This window comes from Barbatula barbatula (assembly GCF_947034865.1).
Source record: "Barbatula barbatula genome assembly, chromosome: 5".
NCBI classification, from domain to species: domain Eukaryota; kingdom Metazoa; phylum Chordata; class Actinopteri; order Cypriniformes; family Nemacheilidae; genus Barbatula; species Barbatula barbatula.
Genome location: NC_136769.1, coordinates 16,079,764 through 16,098,708, shown reverse-complemented (window position 1 = coordinate 16,098,708; position 18,945 = coordinate 16,079,764). Strand labels below are relative to the sequence as shown.

The following is an 18,945-nucleotide window of genomic DNA, read 5'->3' as shown; positions in this document are numbered from 1 at the left end:
ATGTATTCAAGTAAACTATGTTCAGTTATAATGTTGTGTAGTCTGTAAAATGGTTTTTCTATGTGGTTTCAGGCCTGTCTTTGAAGACTCGGGGCCCGGCCGGCCTCTCAGCTGTTTCATGGAGGAGCCCATGCCCTACACAGATCCCACAGGGGCCGCCGGTGGCGGGAACTGCAGGGCACTCGAGTCGCCCAGTCAAGAGCAAAGAATCCAAGCACAACGTACCAGAAACCAGGATTCCAGAGGACACGCGCACACCCCCCAAAATCGACCGCATGGACACCAGTCCCCCGACCTCCCTGAAGGCTACGGTACGTGCGTGTCCACATTCGGGATGGGTCAAAATGGTTCCATAGATGACTGTTATTCGATAAATACAGAACGTTTTATGCTGACAATCTAATAGTCATGAATGTGTCTCTAAATGCATGTGTTATCATTATTTTAGCCTTCCGTGCTACAGCCATTATAGTACCGTTTCAATATTACATTGAATTTCAGCACAATTACAGTTGGACCCGCTGTGAGCGATTTTCCCGTCAATGTGTTATCTGTCGCTTTTTTATGTGGACCGTGATAGTTTTGTACAATAAAAGGTATTGTGTAACCTTTTGTTCAATAGTTCTATTATTCTGTTGGAGGGCTTCACACGTATAATTTAGAAACGCGAGACCTCGGCAGTGTAATGTGGACATGTCTCTAAATCCGCTAATGGACATATAGTCCTTCTGTTTTGAAATATTTACATTTCCTGCACATGCCTGATCTCTTACCCAACCCTTCTACTGAGACTAATACAGCTTACGGCTTAGCCTAGAGTCTACTGAAGTGCAATGAACTGGGGAGTCAGAGATGAGCCTGTGCACGTTGCTCCTTTTGCAGAGCTGTATGACTGTCCCATTTGCCATTGTACAGGTGCATTGGCTGTTGTAGAGCCTCCCTTTTTGAAGTGCAACTGTGCCTGACCCTGCCACTTGTGTTGTGGGAGTTTCCGCCAGACGGACCGCATTGGCCACGTTCAGCCTGAGAAAACTGAAGCTCTGCTCTGTTGTGTGTAAACTGCTCCCTGTGGCGCAATCGCTGACTTACCTCTCTCTTTTCTTGTCTGTTACAGAACAAAGGACCACCGTGCAGGGCCAGGTCTATTTTTTGCACACACAGACCGGCGTGAGCACCTGGCACGATCCCAGAATACCCCGGTAGGTTTAATCACCACCCGCCTCTTCGGTTATAATCTGATTTGCTGATGGGTTCCTCATCCTAATCACAGCTACTTTCACAATCAGCTAACTTGATAATCAACAATCTCACTTAAAAGCTTCAGCTGTTGACATTAAAAGATGAATAATTTGCCCATCATCAAAATAATGACTTCACGGGTTGCGGGAATGAGGCGTGAGGTAGTGAGTAGAGACGCAAGGTGGGAAATTAACACCTTCCATCAGAAGTATGTCAGTGTTTTGTGAAGTGGCACATATGTTGGTTGAACTGGTAGGCATCCTCTAAAAGGACGCTCCAAATTTGATGTTCTTGTTTTTTTAGCAAATGCATTTGAAACCTGGAAAGTTTAAAATTGTCATTTATTATTTGTCAAAATTATAGAAATTGAAAGAATTTTTAAAATATGTTGTGGACTATAGACAAAATGCTTATTGTAGGTTGATATAGATAATAATGTCTGCTAAATTAATAAATATTATAGATTACAAATATAGAAAAAATTATTTCTCATTAGGGCCATCTCTTAAAAGTTTACCTATTCAGAAATAGCAAAGTGTAGTTTCTCACCCTGGAAGATTGTAAAGAGGCACAGTTTTGGTGACAAGGATTGACTCTGGTGGTGATGAGCACCGTGGTGATGGGTGCGCTTGCTCCTTCAGGGATTTGAACAGCGTGAGCTGTGAGGAGCTGGGCCCTTTGCCGCCCGGCTGGGAGATCAGGAGCACTGTGTCAGGAAGAATATATTTTGTCGACCACAATAATAGAACCACGCAATTCACCGACCCGAGGTTACACCACATCATGAGGTAAAACAACAGCAGCTCCGCTTATAACACCCGATCTCTCACCCCCTCTTAAATTCTCCTTCATAAGATCATGTTAATTATTCACCATGATGAATAAATCATCCCTATATAATTAAACGATGATAATTGCTCGCTCATATTTATTCATTTACTTTTTAATTGTCCCCAGTGAGAACGTAACCCATACAAATGTAGTGGTCCTGTGTTTTATACAACCGCTCAAATGTGCTTTTGTACGTTTGCATGTGTTGAGCAGCCAGCACACTCAGGTGAAAGAGTCGAGCCAGGCTCTTCCTGTGCAGATGGAGGTCGGCATGGAGGAGGGTGATGGAGAGTTGCCGGTGCGCTACGAGAGAGATCTGGTCCAGAAACTGAAAGTTCTCCGTCACGAGCTCTCCCTTCAGCAGCCTCAGGCCGGACACTGCCGCATAGAAGTATCCCGTGAGGAGATCTTTGAGGTACTCGAAGTCATGAAGCAGAATAATAGCCGTCAGTAGTGCATTCATTATTTAGATCTAACAGCATAGCTCAGCCGTTCTTAGACTTTGGAGAGGACGACTTTGGGTGCATCAATACAGTTCATGTTCATATTTTTAGTAACACTGCTTTTTTTTGTCAGGATCTCTATTTGAGGAGCCTGTATATTATTTTCAGTTAACATGAGAACTGTAATGTTGTCTTGGCACAATGGCTCCGCCTCCTGAAAGATAATTTTTTTCAGGGTGGTGTCAGGTATGCCCCACGGGCTGTTGGTTAATGTTTATTAATATCCAAATATGCTGGCATTGTTTTTTGCTACAGTTGGTTATGCCTTCTTTTGTGAAAGCTGGTTTAACTAGTTTCTCTCTTGGCTGAATGGCTTGTATCTTTTCCACAGGAGTCTTACAGACAGATCATGAAGATGAGACCCAAAGACCTGAAGAAGCGTCTGATGGTGAAGTTTCGGGGAGAGGAGGGGCTGGATTACGGTGGAGTTGCTAGGTAACATAAACCTGTTCTATGAGAAATGTTCTTGCTAATAGTTCTCATGCACCAATTTTTTCTCCCAACCCGGGGCCGGTTGCATTAACTACTTCGATTAGTCTTACAAGTTAGTCATCCAATTGACTTGTAAGACTGCGTTTTAAACAGCTTTTCTCACAGACTAGGAATTAGTTAGAAGTAATCTGTATTACTTTTCTATATCATTTAGCCCGATCTACCTATGTAACTGATTTAAAGAAGTTAAAAAATAAGATGACTATTTTGTAAGACTAGTCTTGGCAGTTTATGCAAGCGGCCCCTAGTCATAACCTCTTAAAGTCAGTTACATAAACAGGATTGGTCTAATTGAAATCTGAAAAGGAAGATTGATTGGTCTTAAATAACTGCTAGACAGTCTTTACTTAGCGGCTACGTTTGTGCAACTGGCCCCAGACATGATTTTAAGAATTCGGCAGTTTAACTGAATCTCAGCTAGTGTTATCAGAATGAAGGGTATCATGTTCACAATCTTGCAGGTGTTCCTCTATTCAGAGTTTAGATTGAACTGACCAGCGTTGCTCAGAAATTAGCATCTTATCAAATATATGACTCCTGTGTCTGAATTCCTGATTAATTCCAGGGAATGGCTTTATCTCCTCTGTCATGAGATGTTGAATCCATACTACGGCTTGTTCCAGTACTCTACTGATAACATCTACACACTACAGATCAACCCAGACTCATCCATCAATCCTGTAAGTTGTGCCTGGGTCTTCTCTCCTTAACCAAACGTCTCTCTATAAATCGGTACGGTATGAGGAGATTAGACGAGGAGCTGTTTCTTCGATATCGGTACAGATAGTGGTCATGTGTCATTTTAAAGGTTGGCCAAAGGCTTCGGTGTTTCTGCTGGGTGTTGTTAAACCTCCTCTTACGCCCTCTGCTGTTTTTCTCAGGATCATTTGTCTTACTTCCACTTTGTCGGGAGGATTATGGGTCTGGCTGTGTTCCACGGGCACTACATCAATGGAGGCTTCACGTTGCCCTTTTACAAACAGCTACTCGGGAAGCCTATCCAGCTCAGTGACCTTGAGACTGTGGACCCAGAGCTGCACAAAAGCCTCGTGTGGATTCTGTGAGTACTTTGTAGAAGTGTTTGTATTAGATACTTCGTGTGTGTGTGTGTGTGTGTGTGTGTGTGGTCACAGAAAAAATTAAGAGACCATTTCCAATTTGTATTTATTTAGCAATTCTAGATGTATTGTGGCAATTTTTCAACAAAATCAAACCTCAGGAGAGAAATAGTCATCCAAAAGTAATGTGAAAGACAGACCGCATGACAAGACTAAAAATCCAGGTTAAAAATGTAAAATCCAAATAAAAAATAATTTGTGCACTTTTCCTAAATACAAATAATACTGTTGTATTGCTTAAAAGTGAATATAAACTTGTTTTCTTTGCAGTCTTTGAGGTCTGAGCATCTTTTCTGTTATTTTTTTACCTGTTTCTCCAATTTTAATTTTCTGACAATAAATGCAGTAAGAAACAACATCTTTATTTGAAATTTGGGAGAAATAAAACATTTTACCTAAACGCATACCTATAAATAGTTAATTCAGAAAAACGAAAAGTTTGACATGGTGTCTTTATTTTTTTATATTAGGGCTGGGTATCATTTCTGATGTTACCCTTTCACAAGCTCTTGATTCGATTTGAGTCAACGATAATAGATTTAAAACAGATCCTATAGATATTTCAAAAAAGACCAGTAAACACCAGATTACAATGTTGAATTAAAAAAAGAAATGAAGAATCTGTATATTAAACCTTATTTTTGGGTACACTTGAGTATATTAAAACACAACATTCACACACCTTGATCAAACAGGGTCAGGTTATTTTACATTTAAGATATAACAAACAAACTTTCACAAACAGAGGGGCTGCAATCTTATGAACCACTGCCGTGTTAATAAAGAAATGAATGAAGACATGTGCCCTGTTGTAACATCCCCGTTGTACAAAGAAAAGTGACATCTAGTGGATAGTAGTAGCAACAACAACAGTTAATGAATGTTCAGTGCTTGTGGTAATATGAGAAAAATCTATTCATTTTTTTAGAATCAATATCCAATCAACTGCATTTAAAAAAAACAATGAATCAATTTTTCGATTTTTCGATTTTTGCCCAGCCTTAGCATATATTATATATATGGCAAACACATCTACATTGGGGGTTTTCTTATAACTGCTAATAAATTATCAACCCATCAAATCAGAGTATGACTTTATTTTCCTGATCTTATTTTGACTAAGAACCCCATTCTCAACAACTGCAAAATTACATTCTCATTTCAGTATATGTAGATCTTAATGGCCCCCTCCATGTTCTTCAAGCGTCATTACCATTTGATGTTGTGTGGATTTGCACAATTAGGCGGCCGAAGAATCGCCTGTATTGTCTGTGTTATTAGATCAGCAGGTGGTTAAATCAATATGCATAAACAGTCACCTGTGTTTTGCAGAGAGAATGACATCACATCTGTTCTGGACCACACGTTCTGTGTAGAACATAATGCTTTCGGCAAGTTCCTCCAGCAAGAGCTGAAACCAAATGGCAAGAACAGCCCAGTCACAGAGGAGAACAAGAAAGAATATGTGAGGTAAGAGGCGAACGTTTGTTCTTCCAGCAGAGGGCATCAGTGACCCTGAATCTTAGGATCTTAGTTTTTGCTCCTGTCAGCATGATTGAATGAACTCTGTATGTGTATAAGCTATCAAGGTTGTTAGCAGAAAGTCAATTCTTCAGGGAGAATTTTTATTATACGAGGGTCTTTTCCCAGTGAATGAAAAGAAGGCTTTTAATGGAGAGGCTGTTAGTGTTCACCATTACATTTCTCTGCTGATTTATTGCGTCTCTTTCAGGCTGTATGTCAACTGGAGGTTCATGCGAGGCATTGAGGCCCAGTTCCTCGCCCTTCAGAAGGGCTTCAACGAACTCATCCCACAGCATCTGCTCAAGCCTTTTGACAACAAGGAACTCGAGGTACTTCAGACAGTTTTATTCAGATCGTTTGGGGATCATCATCATATTCTTCAGTACATCAATAAAAGTGTCAAAAGTTTGATGTGTGTATATTCTTGTCTGCGTTAGCTCATCATTGGTGGTTTGGGGAAGATCGATCTGAGTGACTGGAAGGCCAACACGCGGCTGAAGCACTGTGTAGCTGACAGTAACATTGTGAAGTGGTTCTGGCAGGCGGTTGAATCGTTTGATGAGGAGAGAAGAGGCCGGCTTCTGCAGTTTGTCACGGGCTCAACGCGCGTCCCTCTACAAGGATTCAAAGCGCTGCAAGGTGCCTAATGGATAAGCACTCCGTACACCTGATATATGACTGACAGAACTTTTAGTGAAACAGTTGTATTGCTATTGAACTTTAAAATACAAACTTCATCAAACCGTTGTACTATTTGAAGGCCCTGGTCTTATGGGAAAAACGTATTAGTGCATGTATGAAAACAATTCATTATCTATTTAAGGTCACGTGTTTTGGAAAAATAATACCAGGAAATCTATACCCTGATGGCTAAAATCAAGTCATTGGGGTAGTGTAGATACATTTAGGCTCACTTTTGTTGGAGTGTGATGATTGGGGGAACAGTGATAACTAGAATGTATCTTTGTAAGGTTCTACAGGTTCTGCAGGACCAAGACTCTTCACTATTCATTTAATTGATGCCAACACAGATAACCTGCCTAAAGCCCACACGTGGTAAGATTTATACTAACTAATCCTACAAATTGAAGTTCTGTTGTGTGTAAGGTTCTGTAGGTGATTTGATTTCTTTCCAAAACATCAGCATCCCCCGAGACATTTTAAAGGGTTACTTCACCCAAACATCGAAATCATCATTTACATTTACTCACATTCGAGTTGTTCCAAAAGATATTTGGAAGAATGCTTATTACCAGCTTTCTTGTAGCTCAGTGGTAAGAGCATGGCGTTTACAATTCCAAGGTTGCGGGTTCGATCCCAGGGGATTGCACATACTTTTCGTTCTGATGCACTTTTGACTACCATTGTATTTTTTCCTACTATGGTAGTCAATGGGGGGCAAAATCTGTCTGGTTATAAGCATTCTTCCAAATATCTTTCTCCGTGTTCATCAGAACAAAGAAACAACTCAAAGGTGAGTAAATGGTGCATTTTTGGGTGCAGTATCCCTTTAACCAAATTCATGTCAGCCAATCAGACTGCTTTTCAGCTCTAGTGATAAAGGAACTGTTTCAGTTTTTTATTTCCTTATGATATTCACAGTACTTTTAGGAGTGACAAAAACATTTTGCTTTATTTGTATTTCTTCAGCTTCAACCGGATCGACATCCCGCCTTACGAGTCATACGAGAAGCTCTATGAGAAGCTCCTGACAGCAGTGGAGGAGACATGTGGCTTTGCAGTGGAGTGAGCGAGCGAGCAGGCGCCCTGTCCGACCAGCCAGCAATGGCAGCAAACTTACACAACAGCCCCAGCCATCCCTCTCACCCTCCTCTCCTTCTCCAGGACAGACAGACAGACGTTTGCATCTCCTGCCAGTCTGAAACCCTGGACTGCAACAGAGAGGAGCAGGAGCTCTCAGAGACTTAAAGACTCCTCACGGCGTGGTCGGGAATTGTTTTCGCATTACCGTAATAAGTTACAGAGAAATCTGATCGACCTTTTTTTGTTTCTCAGAAATCCAGTTTGTGTCGTCTTTGTCACTGAAGCAGTGGCTTGATAGCTAGAGTCTGACTGCTTTACCGCAGTAAACAGAGCTTTACTGAGCCTGTGGTCCACATGAAAGGATGTTTTAGTCTAGGTGCAGTGTTGAACCCAAACAGAGCCTGTGATAAATAAACAAGTTTACCTGAAGCAAAAGTGTCTTGAAGGAGATGGAGACGGGCGGCCTTTTGTCATGCTCGATATGTACGTAACGCCTATTTTCGTACCGTTCTTTTAACGTCCCGTCAGTAGGATGGCTTTTCAGTGGTGTCCATTTTCCGTACTCATCACCGTTCTCGTTGTAGAAATTTTAACTCGATTGCTTGAAATGTTTTATTGAAATGTGTTTGTTTTTCTACGATCAAGAACTTGACGGCTTTAAGGCGAGTCTTAGGCCTCTTTTGGGAACTGTGAATGTAACGGTGCCCGTGTGTTACTCTTCAGCTGAAGCACAAAGAGCATGTGCAGTCTAAAGATGGACCGTAAGCCCTTGGAAATTCTAGTGTCTGCATTTTCCAGAGCAAGCCAGTATTTTCAGATCTATTATCCAGCGAGCATTCCTCCGTTGTCGAGAAGAGAACTACTTTTTAATGTTAAACGAGTGGGGTTTTGATATGCAGAATATTGATGAAAGTCATCTTGTCGCCTTTAACAACATTCTGTTTCACAGTGTCCTCCATCTAACACACCGAAACTGGACTATCCTTGTTATCTTTCATACAATGACAGAAATGCAAAGAAAACAAATTGTGAATGTTGTAAAGAAGCTCCTTTTGTCCTTAATTTTCATTGGACCCAACCCAACTCATCTCTATTCGTGTAAATGTTTCCCTAATGATGTCTTATTAACTATTTTAACTTCTCTTGACATGAGTGCTTTTCCATCAGACTCACCTCCGGACTGTTATTTACATGTCTCTGTAATTGAAACCACTGCTTCAAGTAACATTATCTAGCACTTTCACAATCACCTTTCATTCATTCTACAGTCATATAGCATTTGATGCTCTTCTGCTTCATTTGCCTGTGGTGCCACATCTCATGTTTTAGCAATTGGCCTGAAGGGGATCAGGTTTTCCATGTTTGATCCAGGTTTTAGCATAGTAAAAGATCAGGGAGGCATTTTGGATTTCATAACGCAGTGGCACCAGAATCATCCTTCTCAATGTAAAGAAGATTGAGCCAACCTCAGTGTTTCTTCAACCACTTTTAATTTCTTTTTTTAACCAATTATTTATTACCATGTAATGTCTTTTTTAAGTATTGCTGCTATGACCATTATTCCCTAGTTTTCAGAGAAAGCTGAGTTCTTGTGAAAGCTGTACACTAATCTCCTTTATTGTATGTATGAATCAAAGTATTTAAACCTGCTGCTGATTCTAAAGGGGATCATGGGGCGGGGACACCTGACCCTTGACCTGGATGGAGTTGGCATGTGATGTAGGCTGGGCCCCGGTGGTCATGTTCATATTTGTGATATATGCAATAAAATACATCACATTTATTCTCGGTTCTGTCTTTAAATGTGTCTTTTTCTAGCTCGTATCAGATTTTGTGTCTTTCGGACAAAATGTGCAAAAAGAGGTTCTCCAAAAGGCTGTGAATGCTTAGAGCGGTGAAGCGTTTTTTAAACTTGCATAAACAGGAAAAGAGGCGACTCGCGTTCAGTGTTGTGTTATTGTGGGAATGGCTAGTGAGCTTGAAGATGAGTATGGACTTTGCCTGAAGTTACTGTTGTTTTCATATTTCTCTAAGGAAAACTTTTTCCAAGTCATATGACCAGTATCATCACATTGTACAATTATAAGGTCCTGAGTGTCATTGTTTATTCGATGCAAGAGTAATGTAACTTACTATGTACTAAACATTTCTGAAAAATTCAATGTAAATAAGATTATATTAAAGAAACTAAATTGCAAATTGTCTCGTTGATTTTGTTTTTTTATGTTTGAGTTTGTCGCTGTGGGTTGTATTAAGTAATGTTGTTCCACAAGCTCATAAAAAAACAGCTGCCACTTTTTATGACTAAATTATGCACTGTTCAGTTTAAGGTAAATTGCCTAATACGTGGCTTAGGATGTAATGTCGTTTGGCATCTGTTTTGGGAGCATAAGTAGACTTTTATTTCTAGAGTCTCTTAGTGGAGTCATTTACAGGAAAAATGTATATTCTTGCCATATGTGACCCTGGATCACAAACCAGTCTTAAGTAGCACGGGAACATTTTTAGTAAAAGCCAAAAATACATTGTATGGGGCAAAATTATCGTTTTTCTGTTATGCCAAATGTCATTAGGATATTAAGTGAAGATCACGTTCCATGAAGATATGTTGTAAATTTCCTTCCGTAACATATCAACACTTTTTTTTTGTGAGTGGATGACCTGCTACAGCGCCAACAACCTCAAAGGCGATTTTCTCAATATTATGACTTTTCTGCACCCTCAGATTCAGAGTTTTAAACGGTTGTATCTCTGGCAGATATTGTTGTGTCCTAACAACCCATACATCAGTAGAAAGCTTAATTGTTCAGCTTTCAGATTGTCAAAATCTAATTTTGAAAGATTGACCCATAAGACTGCATTTGTTATCCAGGGTCACACATATTAAAATTGTAAACGAATGTGTGTGAATTCTTAAAATATTTTAAACCATGTGATTTTACATAAACTAGAAACAAGGACAAGCTGGGGACTATTTCTATTTGTATTCATGTATATGCAATAGTATCTGAATCTAGGGACCCACGGTGAATGTAGATAGAAATAGCTCATTCTAAGGTATTAAAAACACAACGCTTCATTATGTAAGGTCTTTATACACCTCTGAACACAGTTACCTGTAGTATATTGCATTTTTGTCTATAGATCCTCTAAAAGACTACACACAAAAGGACCTATAATTGTTTTTAAACTCAAAGCTAATGCTGATGTTTTTCGTCTTTAGGTTATCTGAGACTTTTTCTTTATTGCATAACAAGAAAATGAAACAAACTCTGCAAACGAGCCCTCGCTGTATTTAAAGATACTGGGAAATGCAAGAAAATTAAACAAACTGTCTCAGCCAAGATTTGCTGTGTCTTTTCCAGGATTGAACACGTCTGGAAAATTTGAACAACTGGATGACTTAAACTATTAAAAACTTAATGTCCTTGAGAGGTCTTCCCTTCCCTCTTCAAAAACAGGTTTCCCTTAGAGCATTCTGAATGTGATATCCATTTTGAAAAGGAACCAGACGACAGAGCGGTGCCAAGCTGACAGCGATGCCAATAATAACCTGCAAAGGACTTCATACTAAATTCACTTGACAGTAGCATTTTGGGCACCAGATTTAATGAGACAGAAGTTTATCAGTCAAGTAGGAAACTATAGACTTATGAAGTTCTGTGGTAACTGAATTTCAAACGTTTTAGAGTTTTTCTTTTTTGACTAAATATCACTTTATTCATCACTTTATCACATAACACAATGGCACAAAGCTTTTCTCAATGAGTTGTATGATTATTGGCATTATTCATCTCTGTAGCGCAAACAGCGTAGCATGAGTTAAACCAGTAAAGTTTGTCACCCAAAAAGGAAAAATCTGTCTTATTTCTGTACTAATGTCATTCCAACCCTGTACAACTGCAGAACACAAAAGATGATATCTTGAAGAATGTTGGTAACCAAACATTGGTCACCATTGACTTCCATTTTATTAACAGAAAACAACTAAGACAATTCTCAAAATATCTTTTGTGTTCCACAGAAGGCATGACGTGATAAAATTATGTTGTTTTTGGGTGAACTAATATGTCTGTGAGCAGTAGCAAATGCGGTGTTTTTTTAGTCCTGTAGGCACGCTGACAGAAACAAATCCTAAAACAGATGAAAGTGGATTGGAGTTGAACCTTTCATGTTGATGAAGACCAGAGCTTTGGCCGCTTACTCTCCATCATAATATAACCTTTTCACTTTTCAGGAATTCAAAAAAAGTTTTGGTAGGTGAGATATGCAGAAGGCGTAGGAGTATGTCATGCTATCCTATAAACCATTCCTTTGCGTTTACTTCAGGGGGTTTTGTACAGGCTACTATAATTATCTCACAATTTTTGGATATGGCCTGTGTTTGCACAGCCTCTTTGAATTAGATTTCATTTGTTTGTTCTGACCTATTCACGCAATGGTTTGCAGATATTCTTTTCCTGGTTACTTAGTACTGATAAAACTACAAAGCCATGTTATGTTTTTTTTCTGTGTGAAATTACAAATTTAAACAAATTGCAGTAACAACAAGGGCAGTTACGTTTGTCTTGTTTCGTGGCGCAAACAGTTTTAATACCTGTACTAGATCATAACAAAACTTTGATCAGTTCCTCAAAATAAATGTACATAATATTTTGCATTAAAGCTTTTCCATTCAGATTGTTTTAACAAATGCAGTTATTAAAAAGAAATATAGCCTTGTTTCCAGCCAGGGCTCATTTATAAGAGACATTTTATCACTCGTTTGACTGCTCATGCAGGACGTGTTCACGGCAGGAATGGGACTTCCACAACTGCCAAAAAACCTAGAGAACTATGGCAGGCCATAAGGGCCATAAATGCCTCTCTCCACACAAAACATGAGGTTTTGTCATGATCCTGCCACTAAACCAAGAGAAACATGACACTGATGTCCACTACAATGAACGTGTATTGTCATCTAAAATTACAACAAACAAACGAACATTAAAGGAAGCTAGATGTTTATATTGAGAAAGGTTTGTTATGGGACATGTTGGTTTCTATTGAAAGATTTTATTACAGCCAAAATATTTTATTTGTGATTTAAAAATATACCGAACGGAGTCTCTGTTTCAGTCAGCTTAAAAACAATTTCACACAAATATTCCCAGATTTATTGTCTTAAAAATCTACATTAAAAGGTTTTATTATAAATATTTCAATATCATTTTAAACTTCTCAAAAACATTTTCACATTTAATGTGCAGTTTGGCTGTATACTGAAGTCTTTATACTATAACCAGTCTACCACATGCAAAGGACTTTTTCTTCATTATTTTCAGTTTGTATATGAGATATGGAAGAGTATGGAAGTATGAACTTTCATTAACTCGGGTAGCTTTTTAGTAGAAATATTTGCCAAGGCATTGACAGTTTTGCTTGTCATGACTCTATGATTATATGGCCTCAGATGCACTAACACTTTTAAACTTTTGTGACTTGAAGCAATATAATGAAGGGGTTTTAAAAGATCACTTTCTTAACTTTTTACCACTGTGAAATTCATTACCTCACAAACACCGGATATCTCTGGATGTCTGGATATCTCATGTTTGTGCACATGAAGTCAAGTGCATAAGCTGCATGGTGTCAGTATACTTATGACAGTTTCTCATCTATGAGCAGCTGCTATAATAATCGAAAGGAGATGAAGGATGATACGTTGTTTTGATTGTTTTTCCATAATAGTTTCAGCAGAAAGTTACAGACAATGTCCCAATTTAAATATTTCAATTTCATTTGTTATTTAACTTTGATTGGTTAAAATGTATTTTTGTTTTCCATCAGATAATCGTAGGATTATGCATACGTCTGTACAGTCTCATTCGGGGATGCTTCTCTTTCTGCTTTTGTGACAGTCCCAGTGCTCCAGCGCTATAAAGGACATTGAAGGTGAATTACGAATATGTCGGCCACTGCAATGCAATCAATACATTTTAGGACTAAATACAGTATTTACAAAAAAACGTGTAATGGTTGGTTTCTGTATATTGTCAATACAGGATAAGTGGTGAACCACAAATGGACTCCTAAAGTTTGTCTCCTAATGAAACGTTCTGCATTTGAAATGATCCAGAGCTTTTATGACATCTTAAAGCTGTTGAGCCCTGCACATAGCTGTGACTGTGTTTTGCCAGAAAGGATATGTCAGTCATTTTCCATTCCCCATACACTTAAATGTGTAAACAGCACACATATTCTGAATCAATGTGTGCATAGATGGATAGATTCATTTTCCATACTTCTTTCAAGCTTCGATGACATGCACTTTAATCGAAATGAAAGAGCACAAATGGGGACTGATGGTTATTTTCAGCATTATGGGCAATCTGCTCCCCTCTGATATCATTTTGTATGTATGCTCATGAACTCTTATGCTCTCCAGGAAAAAATTATAAATGGGGAGAAATGACAGGTCTTCATCTAGCAATCATTCAACGCTGATGGTATCAAGCTATTTCTGGACACTTATAGAGAGACATTTAAGTGAGAGTCAAGGCCAATGGGTTTTCACTATATCCTGTATCTGCCTTCTATTCACATCTAAGCATGACTCCTATTCACTGTTGTTTATGCATCTTTATGCTGCTAATGCTTATTTAGAGCAACAGTTCCCAAATGTACCCATAAAAATACTTTTACGTTGATTGTTTATTATTATAATTTTGCCTGGTTTATTAATAAAACAAAATAAAGTTTGTTATTGTAAATACCTAATAGATCTTGTCATTTGTATGAACATTTATCTCAATAGAAAGTTTCAGCTGCCCATATGGATAAACGATGAGATGCAAAACCAATGGTTTTAAACCCAAATCTCACTTTTATGACGATCGACTTCGATGTTTTTGGAACTTGCTCATATTTCAAAACATTACTTTAATCATTAAAATAACTAATAAATTAATCATTTACTTTATTGCAATAAGCCGCATAACCCCAGCCACAACAACAGAGAACTCGATTTTAATGTCCAGTGCACATCCAAAAGCTGTTGCGCACTCACTGCAGATTTGCTCAGTTGTTGGTGGAGGACGCACCAGAATCCTTTCTATTAATCCCACCCTCAGACCGACAGCTAATGTGGGACCACAGTATTACCACTTCTGGACCTTATTAAATATCTCCATTCTTAGAAGTTTTGCGCGAAGATGCTCTGAATGAACTATTTTCGAGCCTGAAGCGTCTCTGAGATGGGCACAGTTGATCGACTCGCAATAAATCTGAGGAATCAGGTGAATATATCCTCAAATGTGTTTGTCAACCTATCGCCACCAACCGCAGGACCACACGGTGAAGATGCGCCCGTGTTCTCCTACGACACATTGATCACATCGATACTCGGCACATTTTTGACTCTCATGTTTTTAGTTGGCGTGATCGGAAACGTTTATACGCTGATCGTCATGAACATCTCAGTGCGAGTGACGGGGTCTATGTACGTCTACATTGTGAACTTGGCGCTCGCGGACCTTCTGTACCTCTCCACCGTACCGTTCGTAGTTTGGACCTATTTTGCGAAGGACTGGTACTTTGGCGACATTGGGTGTCGTGTTCTATTCAGCCTGGACTTTGTCACCATGCATGCCAGCATCTTTATTCTCACAGTCATGAGCACGGAGAGATATCTGGCTGTGGTGAACCCGCTGGACACTTTCGGCCGCTCCAGGCGCTACCGGCGCGCGGTCACCTGTCTGGTTTGGCTCGTTTCTTTCGTACTGGCTTTACCGACTATGATCATGATCGATCTCAAGAGAGACGTGCACGACGGCGTGGAGAAACGCATGTGCCATCCGACCTGGCAGATCACGGCGTACAAGGTGTATTTGACCGTACTGTTTAACACCTGCATCCTAGCCCCTGGATTTATCATTGGTTATCTCTATCTGAAGTTAGCCAAAACCTATTGGGTATCACAGACATCTGTGTTCTCATCTAGAGAAAGGAATAAATGTCCTAAGCAAAAGGTGTTATATATGATATTTGGCATAGTTCTCACCTATTGGACATGCTTTTTACCCTTCTGGCTGTGGCAGTTACTCAGTATCTATTATTTTGGGCATTCCGGCCTGTCAGGCAGCACAGTGGTGTACATAAACCTTGTTGTGACATGTTTAGCATACAGTAACAGTTGTATCAACCCTTTCCTGTATACGTTGCTGACAAGGAATTATCAGGAATATGTTAGAGACAGACAAAAGAGCAGCATGGCGTTTAAGAAAAGAGTCAGGCAGTCTTCTCAAAGGTCCGTGTCGTCTGGGAGTCACTATACTTTGACAATGGCGCTTTAGATTCTTAAAGCAAACTTTGACATTCTTTTCTCCTCACTTGGGTAATTCACGAAATGAACATAGGCCTAACTAGTGCTTTTAAATCATGATCACAAGCATAAATATGATTGTTAACATTTTGCACTATTTCCTCTTTATGTTGTACTTTCAGAGAGATGTTTAGTATATTATTCCGTATATTATTATTGATTTGTATATTTGTTAAATGTTGATGTGAACAATTAATATGGAGGGTTGTTTAAAAGATTTTTGTCAAATTAAATGTTCTTGGTAGATTATATTTTGTGCAATAAATAGAGAGCCGTTTAATATTTATTCATGTGTAATGGTAAGCTTGCATTATCTCTTTATTTAATATGCGGAATTCAGTGTGTTTTGCCATTTGCCATTTTGTAGTGTATTATTTTATTAAATGTATAGTTAACACATGAAATACTTTCTTCTGAAATTTATATTGCAGTTAACTAGCTATTGCCAGTTTGGATTCATTTGGATCATTTTCTTTTTTTTAAGGTTAAATTTACAGAAATGTAACTTCAGTTTGATTTATGAAGTATTTATTTTGATATGGCTTTTCATTATCATATCTGTACAGACCTAAAAATAGAAGCCCCATTTTCTAAAAACATTTTTTTATTTTTTCCAGCACTGAGGAGTTTGTTTGTTATTATTATTGCTTTTACTGAAATATGGCCAATATTGTGTCATTCAGCATCGTGGAAATAAACTAAAAGCTCCATAGCTAAGCATTTCCATAGTGTCCTGAATGAGATATATTATTCATGCCCTGACTGCTATTTCCTCTCACTTTAAGTGTGATGCAGTGAGGTGTGAAATCGTTTTCAGCAATTAATACATGCTCACGCTACCAACAAACAAATGCTCTTACTGTGAAGCTCTTGCTTCATGCTGCTTTTTTTCTAATCTCCTATGAACAGATTTAATGGTAACAACTATTACAGACTGTATGTAAATAATTACCTAATAAAATAAGATTATAGACACCATGCACAGTTTTGCTTCGATGAAGATATAAAAATTTACTCTTATCATGAGCCAGGCAGACAGCAGACTTTCCAAGGAACATTTCTGAAGCATTGCAGGGCAGCAATTTTGTGTAATATTTTATATGCGTGATCTAACATTATATATTTTTAATTAATGCAAACATTTGTAATCCCCTTTAAACAAAACAAGGACAGTTGCATTTTTCCGTATTTCTTATATTGAAGCAAGAAATCGTGGTTCAGAATTTCCCATATAAAACGGCACAGTGTGTGTCTACTATTATTATTGACTTGCCATATAATTACAATAATGTAATTTCAGTGATTGACGTTTCAATAATCTCTCATGCTATGAATCTTGTAATTTCTGAATATGACCTGCAGCTGTGTGAAAACACTTTTGTGATTATTATGTGACTTTTATGAATAGCTGGCATGTTTGTGTAGTAATTTATGAACGACAATAGAAAGCTAAACCGTAGCACTTCACTTTATTATGTTCCCATGTAAAACCCCTTCTTTAGATTTTATTTTTCCATAGTCATTTAATGCATTTTTTATCTTATACTGCACTACATTAATATATGGCTTCATCATTTTAGTCGTCACGTTTTCTGAGTGCCAATTGCATCCTTAGGGAGTCATATAAAAACTTACTCTGTGGGGAAATTACTTTCATATTTGGACATGTTTTACCCAAAAGCTTTGGTCTGTATTTTAAGTCTGCAGCCAAGTATAAATTTACAAAGTAATCTAGTAGCTCTGTGCAGACGATAGTGATGCCAAGTTGAAAGACAGGGGTTCTTTTCAGACATCCTAACAGTCAGCAGATGTTAACAAAAAGGACAAATAAGCACTGGCTGCATGGTATTTCCTTTAACAAACTTACCCAACTGAGTTACTAAGTTGTCTCAAAGATCTCTAGAGACATATGGTGAGGATACACTTGTGTGACACATCTCCCCCTAAGTGTACCTCTAAATATTCAGAAAAGTGGTCGACTGATATGGACCGTCAACCGTTGATTCTTATTGTATCACCTTTTCTCTCCGACGATTAATATGGTTTTTAGATGTGTGGAAAAATAACTGTAGTAATAACTGTAATAACTGTTCAGAGAATTAAAAACACAGTCCTCTAGCTCAGGGGTTTTCAAAGTTTTTAGGGCCTTACAGCTATTTTTTTCCAAGGACCCCCTCATAACTAAAACAGTGATTAAGTATACTTACTACAATTTGTACTGATTTACAAATTCAGTATTTATCCACTGGCATAAAGTTGGTTTGACGTTGAATGGTCGACAGTCAGAATTTAGGGACCGTCTCCAAAGTTAAACAGGCTACACATTAATATATACACGTTTCTAAGTTCAATGGCGTTTAAAGTTAATGGCTTACAGTCACAAAACCAGCTGTACAGTGTTCATGTGGGTGTCAGCTATGCACACGACAATCCACTGTATGTCTGCCCATGATAATATGTCATTTTTGAGTCATCACACTTAGAAAATTATTGATGTGTTTTCGTATGCTTAGCTTTCGAGTAAACTTTATTGATCATGTTTTGCTTTTGATAATCACTCATTTGGTTAGTAAAACCAATAGGTTTGGAACAACTTAGGGTGAGTAAATGATGTGATTGACAGATTGTTGTGCAATGTCACAATCATGTGAGTGTTTCGTTTTAGTATTACTGGATTTATGATTTTAACACAAATGTATTATCAGAAACTGCGATCGAATAAAGACACGAAACATTGAACAAAATCATAAGAAATATGATGGGCTAGTAATTCCTTGTATTTATTTATTTAATTTTAGCAAACCATGCTGCACAACAGATGCTTACTTTTAAAATGAACACATGGATAAATTGTTTGATTATAATAAAACTATTTTATTACCTATTATTATCCTATTATGTAGTGGATGTAGTGATGATAATTCAGATGTGTAGGCCTATCCAACTAGTTTTCCTTCTTTTTTTAATAAATTGCTCGCAATGAGGGCGTTTTGAAGTCCAATAAAGTCAGAACTGATACACACAAAGTCGCAACCTGTTTTTATTCAGTGGCGGAAACAGGCTTAATATACAAGCTACCAAACTTCTCAAAATAGGCACATCTGAAAATATA

General features: G+C 38.3%; 2 protein-coding genes across 5 annotated transcripts in view; both read left to right on the top strand.

Moving 5' to 3' along the window:
* The window catches only part of smurf1 (SMAD specific E3 ubiquitin protein ligase 1), a 33,070-nt gene extending 23,402 nt beyond the window's left edge, over positions 1-9,668 (top strand). The window contains exons 7-18 of one of the 4 annotated variants that reach the window (XM_079457349.1): positions 73-311; positions 1,115-1,199; positions 1,881-2,027; positions 2,284-2,485; positions 2,905-3,008; positions 3,631-3,745; positions 3,947-4,125; positions 5,516-5,653; positions 5,916-6,036; positions 6,145-6,346; positions 6,688-6,763; positions 7,358-9,668. In XM_079457349.1, the coding sequence (XP_079313475.1) occupies positions 73-311; positions 1,115-1,199; positions 1,881-2,027; positions 2,284-2,485; positions 2,905-3,008; positions 3,631-3,745; positions 3,947-4,125; positions 5,516-5,653; positions 5,916-6,036; positions 6,145-6,346; positions 6,688-6,763; positions 7,358-7,457 (1,708 nt within the window). In that variant the 3' untranslated portion in view covers positions 7,458-9,668. Of the gene's footprint in view, positions 1-72; positions 312-1,114; positions 1,200-1,880; positions 2,028-2,283; positions 2,486-2,904; positions 3,009-3,630; positions 3,746-3,946; positions 4,126-5,515; positions 5,654-5,915; positions 6,037-6,144; positions 6,347-6,678; positions 6,764-7,357 lie in introns of all 4 variants that reach the window. The other 3 variants (XM_079457348.1, XM_079457351.1, XM_079457350.1) reach the window with 3 other exon arrangements.
* Positions 9,669-14,706: 5,038 nt separating this feature from the next.
* On the top strand, positions 14,707-15,804 carry uts2r5 (urotensin-2 receptor 5; the record flags this gene model as incomplete). The annotated part of the gene is made up of 1 exon (XM_079457746.1): positions 14,707-15,804. The coding sequence occupies one exon, from the start codon at positions 14,707-14,709 to the stop codon at positions 15,802-15,804; it is 1,098 nt and encodes a 365-aa protein (XP_079313872.1).
* Positions 15,805-18,945: the final 3,141 nt, after the last annotated feature.